This window comes from Ptiloglossa arizonensis, chromosome 1 (genome assembly GCF_051014685.1).
Source record: "Ptiloglossa arizonensis isolate GNS036 chromosome 1, iyPtiAriz1_principal, whole genome shotgun sequence".
In the NCBI taxonomy this organism is placed as follows: Eukaryota; Metazoa; Arthropoda; class Insecta; order Hymenoptera; family Colletidae; genus Ptiloglossa; species Ptiloglossa arizonensis.
The window spans coordinates 11,496,932-11,522,150 of NC_135048.1; the positions used below are offsets into that span (position 1 = coordinate 11,496,932).

A 25,219-nucleotide genomic window follows, 5' to 3' on the forward strand; every position below is an offset into this window, starting at 1 on the left:
ACGTAAAGAAACTATTAACTTATTAATACGTAAAGATAGGAATAGGTATAAACTTCTATAATAATATTTTTCCATTTTAAGAAACACATTACCCGTTATATCGAAATTAAATTACAGAAGACGTTGAAAAATGTCTCGATGAAAAATTGTACTGTTTCTGGAAGCTTGTAAATATATAGGAACAAATATTCCGTGAACGAAATTTTCTTTATTTTTTAATGGTGTGTGAACACCGTTTGCAGTACAAAATACTGCAATAATATTGTTAAGAAAATGCCTCTGTGTAAATAATAACAGTAATTGAGTAGCCCTTGAATTAATATTCAGGTTTGTTGTTTATGTTTTAATGAAAGCACATATAGAAATTTCCCAGAACAACGCGTAACCGAATGATTTTATTGCAAAATTAGAGTGTTAAATGACGTTGATGCATTCCCGAGGAACTTGTAACGGATACAATGCGCGCTCATTAATTTTACAGATAATATGTAAAGCATATTAATACTGCGAATTCGATTATCGTTTAATTTCAGCGACAACGATGATAATGGTAATCGTTAATTATGACGCGTATTGCGCACTGAACATCCTAAGAGTATGGCGGTTAAAAATGAATTTGTAAATGGAATTACAATATTTGAAATTATTTAAAACCTCAGTACTCTAAACTTGATAAACGAAATCACACTTTTAATCCTGTTCCACGCGTCAAAGTGAAATAAACATTACTTCTCATCGTCATCATTTTTTCAAATACTTTCTGAAATTTCTATCGCAATTTTTTATTTTAAAATGATCTTCGCAAATTGCTACTGAATAATTTTTTTAATGTTTCGAGACTCCCTTGAAAATGACAATACTTAGGGTAAAAAGGAATACTTTTGAAATCGAAAAGTTTTCAGAAAACATTACTCACAATAGTTTTCGAGTAATAAAAAATATCGGTGGTGTGAAAATTAAGTCGAAGTGAAGAATCAACATTAAAAGCGGCCGAATACATAAAATTGTTTCTCAGATTAGAAATTAATTATCTATTTAAAAGAGTGATTTTTATAGTATAGATATTAAGTCGAAGTGAAAAGTCAACATTAAAAGCGACTGAATACATTAAATTGTTTCTCAGATTATAAATTAATTGTCTCTTTAAAAGAGTGATTTTGATAGTATAAAAATTAAGTCGAAGTGAAGATCAACATAAAACTATTCTTCAAATTAGAAATTGTCTATCTAAAAAAATGATTTTGAAAGAAGCTGCTACTCCCAAGTTGCTCTTAAAAAATGGCATCCCTTCGCCCTCTGTACCACCGTAAATTAACGTAAAAAACCCGTGATGAAAACTAAACCAATCCCGAAACGATTGTTACAAAATACGTCGTCAAAGTCATTGGCACGAGTCAGTGGCTCCAAATCGTTTCGAAATGCCTACGGTAAACTATTATCCCGAAATTACAAGACCCTCGTGTTCTCCAACGTCTTCGCGGCCGTAATCCACCACCGAGCCGAACAAACAATGGCCCCGCTTAAGAGGTACGATCTCGATCAAACTTTCCACCGACGTAACGAATCTACCGTCCGAGAAGTTCATCGTTCACACCCCCATGGAGTCCCCCCTCCCCTCTCCCAGCCCGTCACAGCGTACGCAAAACCGTGTGTCCCTGCACACAGGGTGCGTGGCGAACGCGATGGGGTGAGTAATGTCGGGAAATGCAGCTAACGAAGTTTACGAAGACACTTAACGGAATTACGCCCTCGCCAGCAATGGCCTCCGCGAGTGTGCTTCCCCTCCGAGTCCTCCACCCCCTCCCGTTGGTTCTCTTCACCCCTTTCTGGTGGCAAGGGATCGTCGCGTTAATTACCGCGAGCGGAGGCAAGAAGCCGGGGAAAATCGCGGCGAGAGAGCGCATCATCGTCGTGAATATAGTCCAGACCTGGCTGGCGAAAGGTCGCGGAAGGAAAGCAGGCGGAGGGTGAGCAGAGGGTGGCACTGGGGGCGAAGGGAGGGTGGTTGGCTCGGTTTTGCGTCGAAGAAGGGTGTTATTGACATGGTGGGTGTCGCGTCGTCGGCCATCTTGGCCTGCCTGCACCCTCTCCTCCGTTCGAGTCTCTCTCCAGCGCACCCCACCCCTTCGCACCCTACCCTCCTGCTCGCTCTTCCAGCCCGAGCAACGCTCCGTCCCCCTCGCGTCCAGGACATCCTTGTGTCCCCCTTGTGTCGAGTGACATTCGGGCTATACGCCCGGCCTAACCTGCCCGACAGACGCCCTGGGCCACCCTTTTCGACCAACCCCGGCGACGAGCTCCGTGGGTCCCGGGGGTTGCTTGTCGCCATGACGACCGAACCCTCCTCGCCCAACCCCCGTCGGCCAAACACCGGTTCCTGTCCCTCGGTACACACTTCCCTCTTCGTTTCTCGCTGTCTCTTTGCTCCTCGAGTCATAACCCCCCTCCCCCCACCTTCTCTACCCCTCCTCGATTTCTATGTCCCCGATCATCCCTCTTCCGACCGATTCCTCGGATTCTTTTCCATCGTTGACCGACGTCCGTTGCGTAATCGTGTGTCACGAGTTCCGTGCGTGTTCGACCCGATGATTCTTATTTCTCTTGATTCTTATTTTTCATTTACAGGCATCTTGTACGACGATTGTATTTCGACGTTTGAAGATTCTCTATTTTTGTGTGTTTTTTTTTGTTTTTGTTTTTTCTTCGCGTTTTCGCCTATCGAGAACCATTCCCAGGATAGAAACTATACTCTTACCGGTATTCCGCGTTTCTTCGGTTTTCCGTATCCCCTTCGTCTTTAATTTCACTCTCTTGGGATTACTTTCAGTTTATTTGTGTATTTACCCGACCTATTTCTTCGTTTTTTCACGGGACTAATATTCCTCGTGCAGGGATCTGTTCGGTATATTTATTTATTTTAGACCCTTTAACATCAGTTTTCGGTCTTTTACCTCCGTCGTCTGTATTAATGTAGGTTTCACCGAACCGATGCGACCGGAGCGTAATTATAGATTTTCTCGTCAAATTTCACCGTGATTGCCAACGCTACACACACGAAGTCGTTTCGTTTCTTTCGCCCTTATATTTACACCCTCTCCGGGAACGGTATTCCCAAGCCTGAAACTCCCAGTATTCTCTCTCTCTCTCCAGCATCTTCCACAACGGCTTCTCTATTTCTCCCTCTCCCCTCATTTCCATTCTCCACCTTTCATTTCTCCCATTATTCCCCTCTCTAGAAATAATATTCTCAAGTAGAAACTCTCTCCCTCGCTAGTCCTACACCCTCCGTGCCACCCCTCCCGCCCGTTCTCTATTTCCACCCTTTTCATGCGTTCTCCCTCTTCGCTGCACTTTCTCAACAACAACTTCTACGTGCATCGTTCCTACGTACCACCGCCGCGTTCTCCTTGCTCCCTTTTTATTTCCATTCTTTCAGCCCCTCACGGTTTTTTTTTTCTTTCCACCCTCAACCCCTTGCCGCGAGGTACCAACGCAGCGACGGGGTCACTGGGCGGACGCGCGAGCTGGTCCACGACTCGCGCTAATAACGTCTCCGTTCGACGCAGGGGACGACTACCACGGACCCTGTATCTCCTAGGCGCATTCTCCGTGACTCTTTGCCCGTCTTTCTTTGGAACCTTGAGAGGGGCTCGATCGCGAGCAACCAACCCCCTTTGTCCGATTCAGGCTCCGCTCGCTCTTTTCTCCCGGGCGAACTGTTACGTTGCGGAGGGTAGCGATCACGTCGCCAGCTTTTGTCCAGGAATGTAATGATTCCGCGTCGCTTCGCAGGGAGAAGGAAACAAGCCACGGAATACGTTACGGCGGCCCGTTCACGTGGACAGTATCGAAATTTTCGTGAACCGTGTCGGTGGAAATTTTCGAACGAAAATTTCGTTTCTTCGTTCCCTCTTCGACGTTCGCCAAGTGAATCACGATCGATGGTAAAATTTACCACGAAAGCAACGCGACCACAATTCCTGGAAAACAAGAAGAAAACGAACACGAAAAGTTCCGTGCAGCTTGTACACGAGTATACACTTTCTATATACGTTTCTTTCTTCCCCCCTCCGCGTATCTGGTAGTTGGGTAATTCTAAGATTCTAGGTTACCGCGAGAGGAGAGCAAATAAAGGCTATTTTTATTTATCCGAGGTCGAACTCGCGAAAAAAGATTAAATAACTCGCCGGGTCGTTCGACGATAAAGAAAAACACCCTGGCGAGCACACAATGTCGTTTTCAGCAACAATTTCTGAGCAAACATTGGGCTTTATCGGCTTTCGCGAAGCAAACGCCCCCTACCCCCGCCCCCCTGTACATAACCTTCGTTCCTTTCCCTTTTTGTCCACCCTCCCCCCTCCTCTCCCTTCCATCCGTACTCGGGTCGACATCCTTATTGTTTTTGTCGTACCGAATCTCGTCTCGTCTTCAATTTTCGAAACGTAATCCCCGTCGACTCTACTCCCCCGCTTTGTTCTCGAGTGGGCGATAAATGAAAATCGATCGGTCGAACCATTGTATCGCGGATTAGAAATTCTGCGATCGGATGGCTCGTGGACGTCGACAAAGGGATTACGCGAATTAAAGCGATTGATTCACTGCATTTTACAGTGCAACGTCCATATGTCGAGGCCAGGGTGCATTGTGTCCCCGGATCGTTCCGCGTTCGCCCGCGCAGCGGGTGCATCGCGAGGACGCGGCAATTTCAATGCGGAATTTCTACGATACTGCCCTCGAATGAGGCCTCCACGTGATCTCTGATTAATTCGCGCGATTTTATTCAACGTATCGCTGCCGCGGACCCGTTCCAAGATTAATCTTTCGATGTTTCGAAAGGCAATTTCGTTTCAACCGCGATTGTTGCCAACCATAATCGCTTCGGAGTAATTTCTCGCCACGAGCCAATTTTTTCGATTTTATTTAACAATATTTCACGTTGTTCGATCCAGTTCTCTCGAATTTTCGCGATGAACCTCGACCGTGTGGAGATCGTTCGTTTTTGTCGATCGAATTTACGTTACGGACCGATGTCACTCGGCCATTGTTTCGCGTTACGTCGACAAAAAGTCTTCCATTGTCGCGGAATACGTACAAGGTGTTCTTTTTACGTATAGTTATGGGAATATATTATATCGTTAGTCTTACTAGTGGAACTGGTTTGTGTTCCGGACCGATGTGACTGGACCGTTATTTCGCATTCTCGAAATATCCCAAGTCTTCCAACGCTATGGGACAAACAATGGCGGATTCGAACTCACAGAAAGATGAAATTATTTACTTAGAAGAGCCATTTCCTTTTTGAAATGTTTAAAAACTTTAGATATTCGAACGTGGAAAATCAAACAGGAATATGTTACATTTATTTAAAAAAAACGCAAACGATCTTCCCCTTGAAAGAAATATATAAAAAGCAATAGACCGGTTAGAGTAAAATTATCAAATATCGGAGAAGAGATATCAAACCGTTCAAAAATTCTGCTTTCTCGTTCGATACGTCGATGTATTCCTATCTTTAACAATAAATCTCCAAATATTCAGCTTCGTATAAAATTAGAAGGTTATGTACACAAACCACGCCATTTTTCAAGAACAAGAAATATTTTTCACAGTCGAAGCTTCATTCGTTTCGAGATAAATCCGGGTCTTAGTGAATAATGTCGATTTTAGAAATGTCTAACCGGAAATATGACTAATTTCACTGTCGAAGTGAGTTTCTGTTCAAAATCGAGATGACCAGGCTATTATTTCGCATATTCTCGTACACAATTGAAACTTTTTCGAATCCTTTTCACGAATTTCGTGGCAAAAGGAAATCGAAAGCTTCTCGCTCGAACTAATAATTGGAACTTGGAATCGCAATGTCTTCCGGCGTTCTTAACGCGACTCGTTCGTTGGAAAAATCGACGAAGAAGAAGCGAGGCGGATCGACGAGTGGTTTCCTCATCGAGAGGACTTAGAGTATTTGTTGTCGACGACAGTGGGGGAGAACCGGGGGGAAAGAAAGTCGAGTACCAATTAATTCGTGGCTGCGGCTTGATTTAGCAAATCGTCCCTAATTGGTCGGATTGCGGTGCTTCGCGAAACTTTGTGGCCGGCCGAGACAAAAGCCATATCAATACCCTGAACTTCCCGCTAATAATCTCTAATTCTCGAAGAAGACTCCGAGCAATTTCTGGACAAAAGGAAGACCAGCTTGTCGCAATATTTTTTCACGGAGTCTGGACAATTCTACGTATATCCACGCGTCGCGTTAAAAATCTCGAGAAAATGTTGTACACTGAAATAAATTCCAGCTTGAAAAATTAGGGATGACGACTCCTTAGGGGTGCTCTTTCCGATCCAAAATCAATGCTACAGAAAATGTTTAATACGACACAATATAGATCTTAACAATATTCTCTTGTTAATACATCGACCATCGCTTCGTAACGACTACAGGGGTAATTTAAATATATTACTTATTGAATAAATGCATTAAACCGACTAAATCTCCACTGTCCAGAGACTTAACACTAGAACTACCGACGGTGAACGTATTTTGTTTCGAATCGCGTAAGTATCTTCGAAGTTAGACAGGTGAAGAATAAATTAATTTACGAGTACCTTTACTTGTCTAGTTAATAATTACGTAATTTTAAAAAGAAATTTGAAACAGATCAAATTGACCCCTTTGGTAATTCAAATAACAATCTTGGTACAAGAGCTCCGAGAATTCAGTCCGATATATAAACCAGCTCGTGTATATATTTTCGAGACACGCGGTACATCTTGCCCCCACTCAGTTTCCCAAATAATCGCGAAATTACGACGATGCTATTAATTAGCATCCATTGGAGATGGCCCCGTTTTGCCTCCGAAAAGAATCGGAGAATCGTTGGCTTTATGCTCGCGAATCAACTGTTTATTTATTCGCGATACGCGGGCGCGGGCGGGAGGGGGGGGGGCGGAGGCGGGAGATACGGAGCGAGTGATCGACGTGAAACGAGTTCATTCATACTCGCCACGATGAATGAAAACGAAACACGAGAAACGACACCGTATTGTTCCGAGACATTTTTTTCTTTTTTTTTTCATTTGGCCAAGGGACAGAGCAGGGAGAATTGTTCACAGATAAGGAAACCGAGCACAACGAATGGTTCATTTGACATCTCTCGATAGCAAACGATATTATTGGACGCACTCTGACCTCGATATTTGTTCCATGGAGATCGATTAATAATTAATATCAATTTACTGCCATTGTATAACGCGTTTATCGATCGTCGTAGATTCGATTCTTCTGTGAAATTTTCGGTGAATTAAAATCGGAAGTGACACATCGGAATTAAACAATAACGTTTAATTAATTGGGCACGACCGCGAATCTATTGCCGGTGAGTAAATTTTGTTCGATAAAAATGGTTTTTCTTGTTTTCGTCACAGTTTGATACGATTGATGCCTTTAATCTCAAATAAATTTCTCATTAAGTTGAAGATTGAAACGATCATTCGTAGAAAGGATTTCTTGTTAAATAAATGTATTTTTTCATAAAGTAATGAAGAAATTGTGCTCAATTCGTTTTTAACATTTAACAATCCTTTTTTAAACATAGTTTCGTTTGGAATTTTACCTACTAATTTTTTTCAATTTCTCTCCCAAGGTTCGACAAGGACTTTTCCAAAAATTTCCTTGATTTTCGAAACATTATTATGTGAATTTTTGTATTTATTGAAAGATCTTTCTAAGGACTTTTCCAGAGTCTTTTAAAAACATTTCAAAACTTTTTTAAAAGGATCGATCATCAATTGATTATTTCCATGATAATAACAGCGACGTTAATTTAGGTAAAATTTAATTAAAAAATCACGAGTTTGTAATGAATCGGTTGATGCAACCGGAATGAGTATACCGCGATTGAAAATTGATATAAATCGTTAATTAATACTATTGTCCGACAGAAGAACGATCAGAAATCGAATTTACGTGTAACCGTAAAATACTTCCATTTTGCAAACGAAATAAATCATTCACGTATTCCGCAAATTGAATTAAATAATGACGTAGTAATTTCAGCATTTGTTAAATAAAAGTCACAACCTTGATGTGTTTAGGAGAAGGAAAAGCAACTTTTTCGAATTTTTCAATAGTCCTAACTAAAATTTTCTACTGTCCTAACTAGTATGTTTATACAACTGTATTAAACATGTCAATTCCCACCGTAAAAGCTCGTTTATATACAATATTTTCTAATCTCCGGATTTTAAATATCTCTAAGCAACCATTTTCAAGATGCCAATGACTGTAAACAAATATTTATACACCACGAGTCGAAAATTATAATTATTGAAATACATCATTATAAAATTTAATCTTAAAATCGTCAACATGTTTTCTTAATATTTTATTTGCCTCTTCAATTATTATTATTATTACTCATCTTACGTTTTTCACACATATTGTCCAAATTTAAAAAATTATAATTTCATTAGATTACTAACGGTGCATTAGTTATACCTTACCTCTTTTGCACATTTGTCAGCATCTTCGACTTGTTTATCTCACACATATACATGCACAAGTGCAATAAAGATGTTACATAAAAATAAATAAGAAAATTAATTAAATCGTTTTTATTGCCAATCAATAAAAACGATCAGACGTCGACCAAAACGATAAAATGAATTGTATCGTTCGGATGCACGCTTGTTCAAAGGCAATATCAAAATAAGTACATGCTTGAATAATCGACGAATTTAGAAAAAAGAATGGTAAATTTATTTAAAATTTCCTCATCGTCGACTTCTCGAGCGTAGCAACAACAACCCGCAAAGTGTCCGGACGTCGAGTCGGTAACTCGATGGCGATAGTAAAGGGGCGTCTCTCAAGGGTGCGATAACTTTCGGCGTCGACTGTATCCGTTGGATGATACCCCCTCGGGGTTTTCTCCCCTCGGGTGTTGGGGTGTGTTTCGTTGCCTGGCAACGACACCCTCAAAGTCCCCGCTCTGATTGGCCCCGTCCTGCTTTTCCTGTCTTAGCCTCTCTCTTCTCACCCCCTTCGACAATCAGCCAGCCGCGACCGTGCCTCCTATCGACGATTAAAACCACCCTCGAGGCAACGGCTGCCTCGTCGCCGCACCCCAACCACCCCCCACCCCCCACCCCACCCCACCCTTTAATCTCTTCTGTACGAAAATGGAAAGTCGGACACCTTTTCGGATTTATCGCGTGACAAGGTATTGCGTTAATTGAATTTTTCGGGGCCAGAATGTCCTTTTGTTCGAAAGAATTTTATAATTATGATGTACAGGGTGGCCCGTTAGAAACGGGCTACCTTTATGTTTTTTTTCTATTTTAAGTACAGTATCTTTTAACCATCTGTTAATTAATACTATTGTGCGACAGAAGAACGATCAGTAATCGAATTTAATCGAAATAAATCATTCACGTATTCCACAAATTGAATTAAATAATGACGTAGTAATTTCAGTATTTGTTAAATAAAAGTCACAAGCTTGATGTGTTTAAGAGAAGGAGAAACAATTTTTTCGAATTTTTCAATAGTCTTGACTATTGAAAAGAAAAGACGTTAGGTTTTACTGATTCACTTCTGATAAGCGTGCGTGATGTTTATTGAAATGGAAATTGTAGGTTATGTTGAGACAGTGGTAGATCCAGATCGGAAGAATTTCGGATACTCGATCTGTTAAAATAAACTAATATTTGTCTATGATTTGTATCAATCATGCGGCGATATTATCGTGTTACATTATTGGAAGATTTAATATTACTGTCTATAAATAATTCTAGAGTGTGTCGGTATACTTGAAATTGTTATAACGCGGGAATATGAGTATAGTTACAGTAAACAGTAATTCTTTTATAATAAATATGATTATCGTAGTAAGATTATGTTACGAAGTGGACATCTCGAGTTTCCGAGAACTCGCTTCTAAAATTTTCCCACGTCGTTACAGAACTTTCGAAATTGACGTTGACTTTTATTCTATTCGATGTTTTGAATTTTACGCAACGTCTTTATTGCGCAACACATTTGGTGTCATATATGTAAACATTCATTTACCTCCGAGGAACGAGACACGAGGTAATAAAGCGAGTAAAGGGGCGAGGTGCACCGAAAGTTTCAAAACCTAACCTCAAACAGCACCTATAGCTGCATTTATATACTTTAATCAAATTTTGTCATATATATATATATATATATATATATATATATATATATATATATACTTCTACGCATCACTTCAAAGCAAAATAACAATATTAATCTAAAAATCCATAGATTAATCCATAGAATTTTTGTTCTCTTTAACATATCATTTATTCTCCATAAAAAAGAATTATTTAAGAAGAATATAAGAATGAATATTAAAGTATTACATTAAAATTAAATTAAGAATTAATATAAAGTATTATATCAATATCAAAAGTAAGAATTAATATAAAAAGAAACACAATTGTTGAATTTTTTAACAAATTTCTAAGTACACTCGTACTCCTCGAAACGATCGCCTGTTGTACCAAACAGAACGATGAAAAATGAATTTCTGGATTAATTTTTTCTATCAATGATCAATATACATCACGGACAAATAATAACGATTACGATACTGGGATTTCCACGTTAAAGAAAGGAACCAATCCGAATCGCGAGGCAACACCGCAGTCATTCGCCGGGAGGGATCGTTTCACCCGCGAAAAGAACGAATTTACGAACGTCTCGCAAAACGCGAGGCTCTCCTCCGAGTTCTTTCACGTCCTCGAGGGCTCCATCCGGCCTGGATCGGCTCGATCGTCGGAATCCGCTTACGAATAAACATCCATTTCATGCCTTTCATCGTCATTTACGATCATTTCTATATTTCTGACTCGGTAAATCGCACGAAAGGATTAACCCCCAATGGTGGGGGGTAGCTTCTTCTATGACTCCTTCACGTTGCTCATCCCATCCCACCCCACCCTCCTTTCGCCCGGTTCTCCTTCGAGTAGTTGGCCCCTTTTGTCGATGGTCGTGGAGAGGGTGGATAAAACCACCCCTATTGATCCCGCTCAATGGATTCTCCCTGGCCTTTCACCTGCCACCGATCCCGGTGTTTTGACATTCCTCTCGCTCGTCCTCGCTCATTTCACGGCATTAATAGAACGCTCGACTCGCTCGCTCGCGAAGAGCGGATCCTTTCAGCGGCGAAGAACTTCCTAAATAAGCGTAATCCTTTTCAGTCGCGTAGCGGAGCGCGGCCCCCTTAGAAATCGCTCGCGTCGACGATGCACCCGACGATGCGAAACGAAGAAAGATTCCTGTCCCTGTTCTACCGTTTACTAATATCTTTCTTTTTCTATTTCCACTTTCTTTTCTTTCTTTCTTTTCTTTTCTTTTCTAATGTGTAATAAGTCTACGTAACAGCGTCAGTAGCGATCAAAACTCTACCTACCGTTTACTGATACCTTTCTTTTTCTATTTCCACTTCCTTTTCTTTCTTTCTTTTCTAATGTGTAATAAGTGCATGTAACATCGTCAGTAGCGATTAAAACTCTACCTACCCTTTACTAATACCTTTCTTTCCCATTTGCATTTTCTTTTCTCTTTTTTTTCTAATGTGTAATTAGTTTACGTAACAACGTCAGTAGCGATTAAAACTCTACCTAACGTTTACTAATGCCTTTCTTTTTCTATTTCCACTTTCTTTTCTTTTTTCTTTTCTAATGTGTAGTAAATGTACGTAATAACGTCAGTAGCGATTAAAATTGTAAATGGTAATCACTAATTTCCCAGTGATGCAACACGACAATATTGTCGCGAGACCACGATTCTGTAGGTTGGAATTTTTATTTACTTCAGAGCAAAATAATCCGGCATTTACTTTCTGACGATGAAATCTTAAATAAAGAAAATTGGTAGGTATATTCGTATTAGTGTAATAAGTGTACTTAACAGCGTCAGTAGCGATTAAAATTGTATATGGTAATTGGTAATTTCCCAGTGATGCAACGCGACAATATTGTCGCGAGATAACGTTTCTGTCGGTTGGAATTTTTATTTACCTCAGAGCAAAATAATCCGGCATTTACTTTTTGACAATGAAATCTTAAATAAAGAAAATTGGTGGGTATATTCGTATTGGTCGATCGTTCGAAAAGTGTTAAAGGAAGGGTTGTTGAAGGGTAGAAGGTTAATTGAGAACCATTTGTTAGTTCCATTCGAGAGAAGAGATGAAACAAGAATGCAATGAATCGATACTCATTCTCTGTCGAAGAAAATTTAAATATGGAAAATTGATATATTTTCTGTAATTGATCATTGAAAATTTGGTAAATGGGGGGGGGGGGGGGTTATGAATCTGGATGTGGAACCTTTGTCAAAGAGTCTAGATCGATAAAATAGAAGAATGTGAATTGATAGCATACAAGGAAGAAAACTTAAATAATACTTTGATCGATCTTTGAAAATTAATGAAGAAATCTCACGAAAAGAAACTGCCTAAGAAAAGACGAAGAAATTAAAATTTTTATTTTTCCTATGAAACTTGAAATCATGGCAATTCGGAATGACTTCCAATCCCAAGATCGGAACTTTTTTCTCACAACAATTTTATTTTAGATTACACGAAGTTGGATTCGTCGGAAGATTACGATAAACATTTATATGATAATTCGGACAAGTGCGCAGACGAATGTGGAAGTTATCTAGAAGAAGAACTGGCTGAAGCATCGTGAGAATGATTTTTAATACGTACTCGACATTTAAAGAGTTAAAAGAGAGTGTTAAAAAATGGCCATGTTTTGCTCCATTTAAAAAACGAAAAATTCATACAGAACGATTAAAAATATCTCCCGAGGAAGAAAAAATGCCTTTATTACTTTTCTCAAAGACGATGGCAAGATTATTCAAAATGAATCCAAACATATGAATAAAAGGATGAAATCGAACAAAATCAAAGTAGCATAAAATTGTTGTTACATATTTCAGAGTTCACAGTCACTACAGCAAAGAGCGATAATTGTTCCGATTATTGTGAAACGAATATCTTTTTATTTGGATTTTTTCCATAATTTAAAATCACTTAAAATATACACATCTCCGATACGTATTTTAATTATTAAATTATTGAACGTACAATCGGTACATGTATATATTCGCCTCCGGATGCAAAGCGTTAAACACGTTGTTGATTATTGTTCCATAAAGCAATGATTTTAGAGTACTGCGGTTTCGCTCGATTTCAATCTTCGCTTGATTTATCAGCCGATTTCCTCATTAATTGTTTCGAAAATTCAATATTCGAAAAAAGGAGAAGGTGAAACACAACTTTCCTGTCATCTTCGGGAAAATGATAAGAATATTTTTCGTTCCTTGGGAAGTATCGTAATAGGTCCTGCATGAACTTTTCATTTTTAAATCGGGACAAAAATAACCATTTCTATCATTCTCCTTTATGTTTAACATCGAAGAAGAAATATTGACAAGTAGATTAAATCAAAATTTATTCATTCTATATGGAATGGAATTAATAACATTTCAGAAGTGATTTAAAAATTCCAAAAATATTCTACTGCACTCGAACGCACAAGCAGATTGAACAAGTTGTAAGGGAGTTGAAGAAGACCTCTTATAAACACAAAAAGTAAGCAATCTTCAAATCGTGTCGTCGTCCAAAGACACAGTGACATAAAGACGAAATTGCATAATTTTGCAGAATGACTATTTTGAGCAGTCGAGAGCACACGTGTATTCAAGAGTCCACCAAGAATAAAACAGAACTTTGCAACGAGCTCTTGGACACTACAAAGGTTTGCATTTCCCCTTCATTTAAATTGAAAAACGAATGACATTAAGTTTCGTAAGTTGCACTTATTTCAAATTTCATTGGCAATGTTGTACGATTTCTGAATAATTTTTACACAGTTCAAGGGGTGTCCATTTTACAACGATGTCAACAGGAAAAGCCTTTCTAATTTTCATGCGGTGGAAAGATTGGGTTTGAAACCTGTATGGGATATTGAAGATTTGGTCACCATAGGAAAAAATACGGGTCTGTGCCCATACTTTGGTGCTAGGAACTTAATGGACCATGCAGACATTATCTTTTGCCCTTACAATTACATCATCGACCCTTTTATCTCTGAGGCGGTAAATGTTCATGAAACGATCTCTAAAGAACGTTCAACGAACTTCGAATCCAAAATGCATAATCTTTTTAGCTACAAATTAATATAAAAGGCCAGGTGATCATTCTTGACGAGGCTCACAACATAGAAGACAGTTCCAGAGATGCGGCAAGCGTCAGTTTTCGGGATGATTATCTCACAGCAGCTGCAAACGAGTGTGACAGTCTCATGAACCAGATTGGGTCCGATAGAGCGACCTACGCCACTATGAAAACGTACCTTCTTAATCTGGTGGAGTTCCTCACAAAGACTATACTTGATAAAATTGTAGGTATTCTGTCTTAAATATAGATACAATTATACAATAACGGACAAATGAATCCGTGTTGAGAGAAAGATACAAATTCGATGTGTTTTTGACTCAAAAGTCTTTCCTTTACGTGTACTTGGTGATATCTCTGTTATATCCTGGTTTATTAGATGTGACGCTCATAAAATTTCCATTTTCTTTGTAGTTGTTTCTCCCAGTGATTATGAATACGTTTGTAAACAATTAGCGTGTTTTTATTCTGATAGAGCGACCTACGCCACTGTGAAAACTTACCTTCTTAGTCTGGTGGAGTTCCTCAAAAAAACTATACTTGATAAAATTGTAGATGGAATATGGAATTTTTTAGTAGAGAATTGTGAAGGTGGGAAGATTCTAGACTTTTCCTTCGAACGAACAAACATTGACAAAGATTCTTGAAAATCGACTTACGAAGTAATTGTTACAACGTCTCGCACAGTTGTCCGAAAATTCGAGATTGCGATGTTTTAAACAATTCTAATCAGAACAATGCATTTTACGACCAGGACTACAACGGCGTCGACGTGGCAAGCTCGTACTGGACAGGTCCAGAACTGCTGGAATTGTTCAACATGAACGGTCTTGGAGAATCGGCATACTTATCGTTCATTGCAGCCAGCAGTTCAGCAATTTCGGCCAGTAATAAAGCAAAGGACGAGAATCGATACAGTTCGTCCAAGACATCAGTGAAACCAATCATCAGTACTTCCACTAAAGTAATTCTCGATCATCTGTTGTTTGCCATACAGAAACTCAGTTCTGCAGAGCTTATAAATGACTACAGGGCGTACATCACCGAGACCACAGTGAAGGATTATAAATACGTGAGTGTAGTCTGCATAACCATAAACTACGATCAGCTCGTCAATTCTGTATTAAAATGATTTTAATACAGCTGGTCGGCTTCAAAAGTGTTGTGTAACCAATCTAACGGTAAATGTTTATTTAAATATAAAAGTTCTAGGATTGAATGACCAAAAAAGTTGCACATTTCCAAATACCTGCTTGCTTGTACGGAACATGCAAGTGTACGTAGATTGTCTCTTCGAATTTCAGGCAGCGGATAACACTTGGTACTCGGCAAAGAAAAAGGTACACCGTGTACGTACACTTAAGCTGCTCTGTATGAATCCTGGAATCATTTTCTCGCCACTTGCTACATCTGCTCGCTCTATAATCCTCGCATCCGGTACACTGACACCAACCGGATCTTTCCAAAGCGAGCTGAATACAGAGTTCGTCCATATACTGAACACTGCCCATGTGATACCAAAGGGACAAGTTTATGCGACTTGTGTACCAAGAGGACCGACCGGGACTTATTTGAGAGCGACGTATACAAACGTAAATAGTTGGAAATTTCAGGTAAGACTCCCTTGTGGTCTGTGAACTAAAAGGAACCTCCAAATTTCATCAGGGATGTGTGTTGACAGGAAGTACCAAAATTAAACAGAGTAGAATTTTTCTGTATTTAAATGCAGTATCTTATTATCCTCGGGGGAAAAAAAACAATATATTAAATATAAAATGCATGACATTATTACCTTGTTATACACTTTTTGGTTTCTTTTGTAATAACAGCTTAAGTAAAATATTTTCTTTACGTAATTAAAGAAACTCTTATTTTTCGTAGTCACAATTGGCCTCTAGTTGTTTTTACATACACTTGTGTAACTTAGATGGTATATAGTGTATTCGTATAATCCTATTATACTTTAACTTTTGGAATGTTAATTTAATGATTCTTGGTGACTCGAGTATGTTTAATGATTCCGTTTTAAATTTTGTAGGAAATGTAGAAAAATATTTCTTGATTCCATCGTTATCAGAACAGCAATTTTGTTTTTTTAGTGTGGAAAAATTTTATATTTTTTTACCAGTACTACGAAAAGTTCTGTCTTCGTTGCAGGATGAACTGGGGGAAACGTTGGTTCATATTTGCGAATCAGTACCACACGGAATTCTATGCTTCTTTTCCTCGTACAACATGATGCACAAGCAAACGGAAAGATGGAAATGCAACTCGATTTGGAGCAGAATCACGAGCACAAAGCAGGTGTTCGTAGAGCCGCGTTACGGGGGTGATCTTGCTTCCATCATGGAGGAGTATCGCGAACTGATACAGGACACATCAGCCGGACCAAGAGGGAAAGTCGATGGTGCCCTATTGTTGGCAGTATTCAGAGGGAAGGTAGCTGAAGGAATCGACTTTAAAGACAATGAAGCACGATGTGTAGTAACGGTAAGTTACCCGGAGTCTTGAATCGATTTGCATGTAAATCTAGACGTTGGTGACTAACAATTTCGTATTTTTACTTTTTATTACAATATAATTAAAGTAAAGGTATTCAGATCTTTGTGATTTTGAACCAGTACTTTGTAATGTAAAATGTTTCAAGTCTCCAACTTTCAAAGCAAAATTCAAATTTAAGGATTCGATAAATATTCTTCTACAGGTTGGTATACCGTACGCAGTAAGAAAGGATCCAATAATTGAAATGAAATGGGAGTATAACGACGAGAATACCAAAAGAGGCTTATTAAAAGGCTCAGACTGGTACTCTATCCAAGCATTTAGAGCTTTGAATCAAGCATTGGGTCGTTGCTTGAGACATATCAATGATTGGGGAGCAGTGTTGTTAATAGATGAAAGGTTTGTATAATTTAATAAATGATAAGTACTCGTTTTGTATTAATAATTTATTCATGTTGCAGGTTTTTGATACAAGATAACCATAACAATCTTCCAAAATGGGTTAAAACAATGGTAATTTCTAATAAGATGATATAAATTTAATTTTACTTAATATTTTTACAAAATGCTTTATGTACAGTGGGTCAAGCAGAATGAATACAACCTGAAGCAGGAACTTCGTGATTTTGTAGCAAGACAGAAAATAAGAGAAACTACACAACAATCAATGTAATATTTAAAAAATAATAGATAACCAATATTTAAACTAATAGGACTAATAAAATATTGGAAATTTAGATAATTTGTGAGACTATGTTTTTACTGAAAATGTAGGTATTTAAAGAAAGATATTTTTTTAAATTGTACACAATGTATTGTTATGCTGCAGTCTTTGTATTTATAATGTTATCCAAAAGACATACGGTTCTCTAGTATAAGTGTTAAACAGAACGAAGTTAGAAATTATTGTTAGAATAAAACAATTTTTTTTTTAATCAAAGATAGTATTTTACACTATTTTGAATTGATCGTATACAAAATCATATAAACCTGAAATTACTTAACTTTTTTGTAACTTTAAGGTATCCCTCTTCTCGATCATTCTAACCTGTTTCTTCTTTAGTTTTTTTAATTTTGCAGTGTTCGTGATCTGAAACAATAATTTTATGATTAGTCTTAGCATTATAACAATCATACCAGTAATACATATGTTTTTACTTTTGTAATCATTTTTATGCATAATAATAAACAATCTAAAGTTTAATTCAACATTGTCAATGTATCCTACTTACAACTTGCACAACTTCTCCCTTCTTACGGTTCTCTTCAGCGCGTTTCAAATTTTCAATTCTCCTCTGCTTCTTAGCTTCTTTTTCTGCTACTTTCTGATCTCTGATGGCTTTCGATATTTCCTTAACCCGCTTCAGATCTTCTCTCAATTTTTGTTTCTTCTCAAATGATCGACGTATTCCACGTGTTTTGATGACCGATGAGAATCTAAATGAAAAATCAATACCTTCCAATATTTGTATGTTTGAATATTTATATGACAGTGACCTATTAATAAATTGTTTTGCAATTTTAATAACCGTGTTTTCTGTTCCTTCCATATTCTGCCAGATTTTGGCTTGCCTTTTGGAATTTGTTCTTCTAATGACTTTGTTTTCTTAGTCTTAACCTTTCGATTTGAGGTATTTGTATTAGTGACAACAGTCTGGTCAGTTAGAATGTCTTCCACTCTTGTCACTTTTTCGTCAATATTCATTTCTTCACCCATAGTTACAATCTGCTACAAAAACCTGTTATTGTATTGTAAATAGTTAATACTTTTTCACATGTAAACAATTAAGATAGGCTAACGATTCACGTGGACATGGACTGCCATATTGAAAATGATGCTAAGACAGAGACATCTATCCATAATTGCTGGAAACTTAACCAAAAAGAATTCATGCTTTTATAAACTCAAAATAAACTCAGACGAGGTACAAAATAGACCTTTTATATTAGAAGAATTGGTGTCACAAACTAAATGTAATTTTATATCTCATATGCAGTTAAATATGCACTCGAAGTGACAACTAACGACACCTAAAGCAAACTCTTTAACTTTATTATTTGTAAAAGCAAATATAAACAAATTATACATAATAATTAAAAATTGTCTTTTGCAAAGCGATTTCGAATAAATGGAACTTAAAATAAAGTGAGGTAATAAAAAACGCAGAGAAAAACGATAATTTAAAGAAGGTTACAGCGCATAAAATAATATTTCCTTTATAGAATTTGTTCTCACTTTGCATAAACTCGTGTCTGGATTACACGAATCGAAATTTATTTTTTAACAGCAATATGTGCTCAATAAGTAACAATTTAACTTTGAAATGATGGTGTATCACGATTTAAAATACCGACCTCGTAAGGTATCAATGGTTTTGAAGTGACCTCTCGCAAAGGTAATAAAGGTAATAAACGTTAAAAACTCATTCATGTACATGGTTGTGATTCTATCACACTTCTCGGTCTCAAGAAAGGTAATAACAAGTTGTATTCGTTCTTAGAGTTTAATCTCACAACAAACGGAACTTGGACCATTCTAGCATCATGAAACCAAATATATTTTCCATATTACAACAACTCCGATAGTTAATTAAAATTGGCCAAATCTAGTCTATTTTAAACTTTACACTGTAATATTTTATATTCTACAGAAGGACTAAAATAACACTTGGAGATTTAATATCTCTTTCTTTGAATTATCATTTAGGATCGCATAAATAGAATGGAGGCAAAGAAGAGAAAGGAATAAAGCTATTCGTACATTTGTATGAATACATTATGTATTCTTACATTTCTACTTATGTGTCACAAAAGTATTTTTGTGTAACATTATTACATAAAACGTTACAACTAGTCAAGACCAAAAACGTTTAATAAGTTATACACCACTACATTCGAAACTCTTCTCAATTTTTTAAGACCAATTAGAACTTCCTAACGTTTACTTTTCACGTAGTAGCTCATTTCTTTCGAAAACCCTGAATTTCTACAAAACATGTGATTTTCGAAAACTGTACGTGATACAGCAATTCGGCTTCCGGATTCTTATTCGGGGAGTATGGCTCTACAAGGATTACCCTTAGTTATTGAAAGGCAGAAAATAAGTTTCAATATGTCGGACAGTGTAATTTAGGATCGCTTCTTCGTTTCACAGTCCGGTCACCTCTGCTTGTTGCATAAGCAAGTGACCGGCCGTGTAAGTGGTCCGAACGGTCAGTCGCCGTCTCTTCCAGTGTGTCCGCTTCCAGAGAGAACATGCTGCGAACACAGGGGCAGGTATTTATGCCTGCCATGATCCAGTATAAAAACCTCTCTTCGTCAATCTTCGTAAGTCAGGTCACACGCTCTGCGTGTGCTCCTGGCGCGAAGTTGGGAGAAACGGGGCACTCCTCTAGAGGAGTGGAGGGCGTCGCGCATTTCCTCTTCAATCGGGCCCACTGAGGGGAAACGGAACTGACCTAGTAGGACCAACTTCACGGTTCGCGTCGCGTTCTTCCCAATTTTGCCTAATTTTTTCCATAATGTAATTGCTTGACAGAACTAAACGAGGAAATCGAAGGAACTTCGATTCCTTCCATCTTCTCGGTTTAATAATTTCGTTTGTATTGCGTGTCGAGGGAGATCGATGAAACTTTGATTCCATCTATCTCTCTCCGGGTCTCCGCTCGCAACAACCTCCACGTGGTGAGACCTGGTAATCGGTATTACTCGCTGCGAGTAATACCGAGCTAATTGGCTGCGAAGTTAGAATAGTTATTTAAGATAAGAAACAGTTGAATACCTTGAAAAGCAACATTTTTATAGTGCGTATGAATGCTTGAGTATGTTAATTAAACGAAAGAATGAGACTGTATCAACGATGTATTGATATCTTTCAATAAAGTAATTTTTAGTAACAATAAAAGCTTCTCTTTACCCATCATTTGCCTCCGATTCCTTAACCGGATCCTATCAAATTCCTAAATTACCAAAGTACCAAATCGTCGAAAAATTTGGCCAAAGTTCAGAAATTCATTTGAAAATCCCGCAGAATCTCAATTTGCAGAAATTCTTAGAATTTGACGTCATTTCTAGGAATCCGCAAAATCGTGGTACTTGCTCACATATCGTATACTCCTGACAACAAGAGTCCCGACATTGAACATTTTCTACAATTTATGTCTGAATTTCGTCCTTTGGTATGAGGAGAACACTGTCGCCAAGGAAGTATGCATTTCGATTTTTCAAGTACTAATCAAATGTTCCATCGATATATCTAATAGACAATTATTATTTTCCATATTTTAAACCTTTAAGAAACATCTCTTTACTTTGAAGTTCGATCAAAATCAATTGCTATAGGCGAATCAATCATTTTTAATGCATAAATACGATGCACATTGTTCAATTAATATTGGGAGCACATATAAATGTTACTAACAATCGCGGAAATGGACAAACATTCACCGAAACCGTTCGCCTTCGCAAATTTAGCAATATCTTGACGTTTATTTATCATAATTATTAACAAGCGTCGTGGGACCGTAGATTAAACAATTATTAACATTGTTCTAGCATAAATAATGGCTTAAAAGTCATCACTTTCTGGAAATATTTGTTAGATCGAACAAAGACAATCGAAGTAACCGTGCGATAAAATAAATGAATATTTCACTACATATCGAAATTATAGTTTGTATATATGCAAATATATATTCTGAACGCTCAGTGACACACATATGTCACACGGCAATGAAGTGGGTTGCCATCTACTAGAGAATAGGTAAACTACACTTAAGGTGTGAAAACACCTGGCGGAGAAACGCTCAAGTTTGTTGAGGAATTGTTCTTATTTCCACCAATAGATAGCGCCACGAGCATAAATTTACCGACATTAAAGATAAGTAATCCCATTTGTATAATATTCCCTACCGTGCGATAAAATAAATAAATATTTCTCTACATATCGAAATTATTGTTTGTATGCATGCAAATATGATCTGAAATTCCAAACATTTGCAACGTGGTAATTATATGGGTTGCCGTCTCTTGGAGAACATATTTGTTAACTTTCGCGATTGTTACTAACATTTATGCATGTTCCCAATATTAATCGAACAATATGTATCTTATTTATGCATGGTAAATGATTATACTTATAGAAATTGATTTTGATCGAGATTCAAAGTAAAAACTTGTTTCGTAAAGTTTGAAAGCAAGGAAAGTAATAATTGTCTATTTAGTGCAATAGTTTAACATTTATTTAATTCTCATAATTTACACAATACGCGTAGAATTTGTATTTTTTACTCAAACGTACTGAATTTCGACTAATCGCTTTTCTATATAGAAAAATCATCGTGATAAACACTTGTGAGTCGATAATCGATATGTGTAGCCATGATTTCGAGGTATCAAAGATTTTTTTAAATGTATAAAGGAAGACTAGAATGCAGAGAAATTTCATTACGCTGATTTCGTTTAACTTTACATTTATTCGAAAGATGATACATACGAAACTTTGTACAGAAATATTTATCTATTTTATTGCACCGTAGGGAAAACCATACAAATGGAAATACTTATCTGTAATGTCGGTAAATTATACTCGTGGCGCTATCTATTGGTGGAAATAAGAACAATTCCTCAACAAACTTGAGCGTTTCTCCGCCAGGTGTTTTCACACCTTAAGTGTAGTTTACCTATTCTCCAGTAGATGGCAACTCACTTCATCGCCGTGTGACATATGTGTGTCACTGAGCGTTCGGAATATACATGCATATATACAAACTATTTTTTCGATATGTAGAGAAATTTTCATTTATTTTATCGCACGGTTACTTCGATTGTCTTTGTTCGATCTAACAAATATTTCCAGAAAGTAATGACTTTCAAGCCATTATTTATACTAGAACATTGTTAATAATTGTTTAATCTACGGTCCCACGACGATTGTTAATAAATATGATAAATAAACATCATGAAATTGCGAAATCTGCGAAGGCGAACGGTTTCGGTGAATGTTTGTTCATTTCCGCGATTGTTACTAACATTTACGCATGTTCCCAGTATTAATCGAACAATGTGCATCGTATTTATGCATTAAAAATGATTGATTCGCCTATAGCAATTGATTTTGATCGAACTTCAAAGTAAAGAGATGTTTCTTAAAGTTTTAAAACATGGAAAGTAATAATTGTCTATGAGATATATCAATTTAACATTTGATTAATACTTGAAGAATCGAAATTTTTGGTATTTTCCTGATACCAAAGGTTGAAATTCAGGTATAAATTTTAGAAAATGTTTGATTTTGGGACTCTCGGTGTCAGTGTACGATATGCGAGGAAGTGGCACAATTTCGCGGATTCTTAGAATTGACGTCAAATTCCAAGAATTTCCGCGAACCGAAATTTTGTTGTACTTTCGAACGAATTTCTGAATCATGGATCCCGATTTTCTTTGTATCAGGAGAACATGATAGCTGAGGACATATAGTTTTAAGTAGTTTTAGCAGTTTGATAGGATCGGGTTAAAGAAATGGAAACAAATAATGGACAAAAATAAAGTTTCTGCTGTCAGTGAAATTGATTTTATTTCAATACATCAATTGAACTTGTTGAAAGTACTGTACCGTAAAGTACTCTACTGTACCGTAAAAATTGCTATTCTAAACTCGCAGCCGATTAGCTCGGTACTACCCACGACGAATAATTACTGTTCGTCGCGAGTAATACCGATTACCAGGTCTCACCACGTGGAGGTTGCTGCGAGCGGAGACCCGGAGAGAGATAGATGGAATCAAAGTTCCATCGATCTCCCTCGACACCCGATACAAACGAAGATACTAAACCAAAGAGATGGAAGGAATCGATGTTCCTTCGATCTCCTCGTTTAGTTCTGCCAAGCAATTACATTATGGAAAAATTAGGCAAAATTGGAAAAGACGCGACACGAACCGTGCAGTTGGTCCTACTAGGTCGGTCCCGTTTCCCCTCAGTGGGCCCGATTAAAGAGGAAATGCACGACGCCGTCCACTCATATAGAGTGCCCCGTTTCTCCCAACTCCGCGTCAAGAACCACGCAAAGCGTGGACCTGACTCACGGAGGATGACGAAGAGAGGGTCTTATGGCACAGGGCTTCCACAGGGACCGATGCGAACACCTGCCCCTGTGTTCGCAGCATGTTCTCTCTGGAAGCGGACGCACCAGAAGAGACGGCGATCGACCGTTCGGACCACCTACACGGCCGGTCACTTGCTTATGCAACAAGCAGTGATGACCGGGCTGAGGAACGAGGAAGCGAGCAAAAATAAGCTAAAGATTGGATAATTGCTTGACAGATAACAGATATTTGTACACGGTGGCCTTAAAATTAACTTATTCCAAGCTTAACTAAAGATCCCACGGCGGTTGCAACGATAGTGTCCTCTTCGTTCTTCGTTCTTCGTTCTTCGTTCTTCGTTCTTCGTTCTTCGTTCTTCGTTCTTCGTTCTTCGTTCTTCGTTCTTCGTTCTTCGTTCTTCGTTCTTCGTTCTTCGTTCTTCGTTCTTCGTTCTTCGTTCTTCGTTCTTCGTTCTTCGTTCTTCGTTCTTCGTTCTTCGTTCTTCGTTCTCCGGTGTGCCTACCTAAGAGAAACCTAAAGTCAAGGCATGATAAAAAAAATGATAGAAAATAGAAATGAAGTTGGTTAGTGATTAAATACAGTCATTCAGTAACAAAGGAAATAAAGGCAAGAATGACAAAAAAATAAACATGGAAAAACAAGTACAAAGTAAAATCAGAGAACAAATAAAATAAATTACAGAAAGAAACAATTAAAAACCTAAGAAAGGATTGAGAGAATGGTCGCCAGTACTGACCACCGCCTACCGGCGGCCAGTACCGGTTACCAAGGTGGGGGGGCCCCCTTCCATAAACCTAAAACGAAGAGATCCGTCCACCTCGGAGGCTCCAGGAAGAATGAAATTTTAAACAACCGGGGGTTCCTTATATACCCTCCCCAAGGTGACTTACCGTTTCTTCCATTGACTTTGTTCGATCTAATCGAAATCTTCGAAGGCGAACGGTTTCGGTGAATGTTTGTTCATTTCCGCGATTGTTACTAACATTTATACATGTTCCCAATATTGTTCGAACAATGTGCATCTTATTTATGTATTGCAATTAATTAAGAAACTTATAGAAATTGATTTTGATCAAGACTCGATGTTAAAACGTGTTTCGTAAAGTTTTTAAGCATGGAAAGTAACAATTGTTCATTAAATGCATTAAGTTAACATTTGTTTAATTCTTATAATTTACACAATACGCGTAGAAGTTGTGTTTTTTACATAAAAGTGCCGAAATTCAATTAATCGCTTTTTTAGATAGAGAAATCATCGCGATGAAGACTTGTGAATCGATAATCGATACCTATAGCCTTGAAAATGTCAGTTGGATCTCAGCGAAAAATTCCTTCGCGAACAAAGAATATTTCAACGAAATGATATTTTATGTCATTATTTTTACTAAGACATTGTTAATAATTG

General features: G+C 37.8%; 2 protein-coding genes across 3 annotated transcripts in view; one reads left to right on the top strand and one right to left on the bottom strand.

Moving 5' to 3' along the window:
* The window catches only part of LOC143155172 (Fanconi anemia group J protein homolog), a 174,612-nt gene extending 156,969 nt beyond the window's left edge, over positions 1-17,643 (top strand). For both annotated transcript variants that reach the window (XM_076327617.1, XM_076327608.1), the window contains exons 5-15: positions 12,599-12,710; positions 13,521-13,622; positions 13,695-13,788; positions 13,904-14,128; positions 14,200-14,433; positions 14,962-15,279; positions 15,512-15,820; positions 16,365-16,697; positions 16,912-17,108; positions 17,171-17,222; positions 17,290-17,643. In XM_076327617.1, coding sequence (XP_076183732.1) covers positions 12,599-12,710; positions 13,521-13,622; positions 13,695-13,788; positions 13,904-14,128; positions 14,200-14,433; positions 14,962-15,279; positions 15,512-15,820; positions 16,365-16,697; positions 16,912-17,108; positions 17,171-17,222; positions 17,290-17,382 — 2,069 coding nt within the window. In that variant the 3' untranslated portion in view covers positions 17,383-17,643. The remainder of the gene's footprint in view (positions 1-12,598; positions 12,711-13,520; positions 13,623-13,694; positions 13,789-13,903; positions 14,129-14,199; positions 14,434-14,961; positions 15,280-15,511; positions 15,821-16,364; positions 16,698-16,911; positions 17,109-17,170; positions 17,223-17,289) is intronic.
* On the bottom strand, positions 17,138-18,516 carry LOC143155183 (coiled-coil domain-containing protein 86). The gene is made up of 3 exons (XM_076327626.1): positions 18,239-18,516; positions 17,942-18,146; positions 17,138-17,799 (listed from the first exon to the last, which is right to left on the bottom strand). The coding sequence occupies exons 1-3, from the start codon at positions 18,424-18,426 to the stop codon at positions 17,710-17,712; spliced, it is 483 nt and encodes a 160-aa protein (XP_076183741.1). The 5' UTR covers positions 18,427-18,516; the 3' UTR covers positions 17,138-17,709.
* Between the last annotated feature and the right edge of the window lie 6,703 nt (positions 18,517-25,219).

Bases quoted from the DNA above. Each gene is read 5' to 3' on its own strand.
- LOC143155183 (XM_076327626.1), bottom strand. From the start codon at position 18,426: ATGGGTGAAGAAATGAATATTGACGAAAAAGTGACAAGAGTGGAAGAC. The intron at 18,147-18,238 runs GTTATTAAAATT...TTTTTCATTTAG, and splicing joins TGGAAGGAACAGAAAACACG to ATTCTCATCGGTCATCAAAA. The intron at 17,800-17,941 runs GTAAGTAGGATA...TTATTGTTTCAG, and splicing joins AGGGAGAAGTTGTGCAAGTT to ATCACGAACACTGCAAAATT.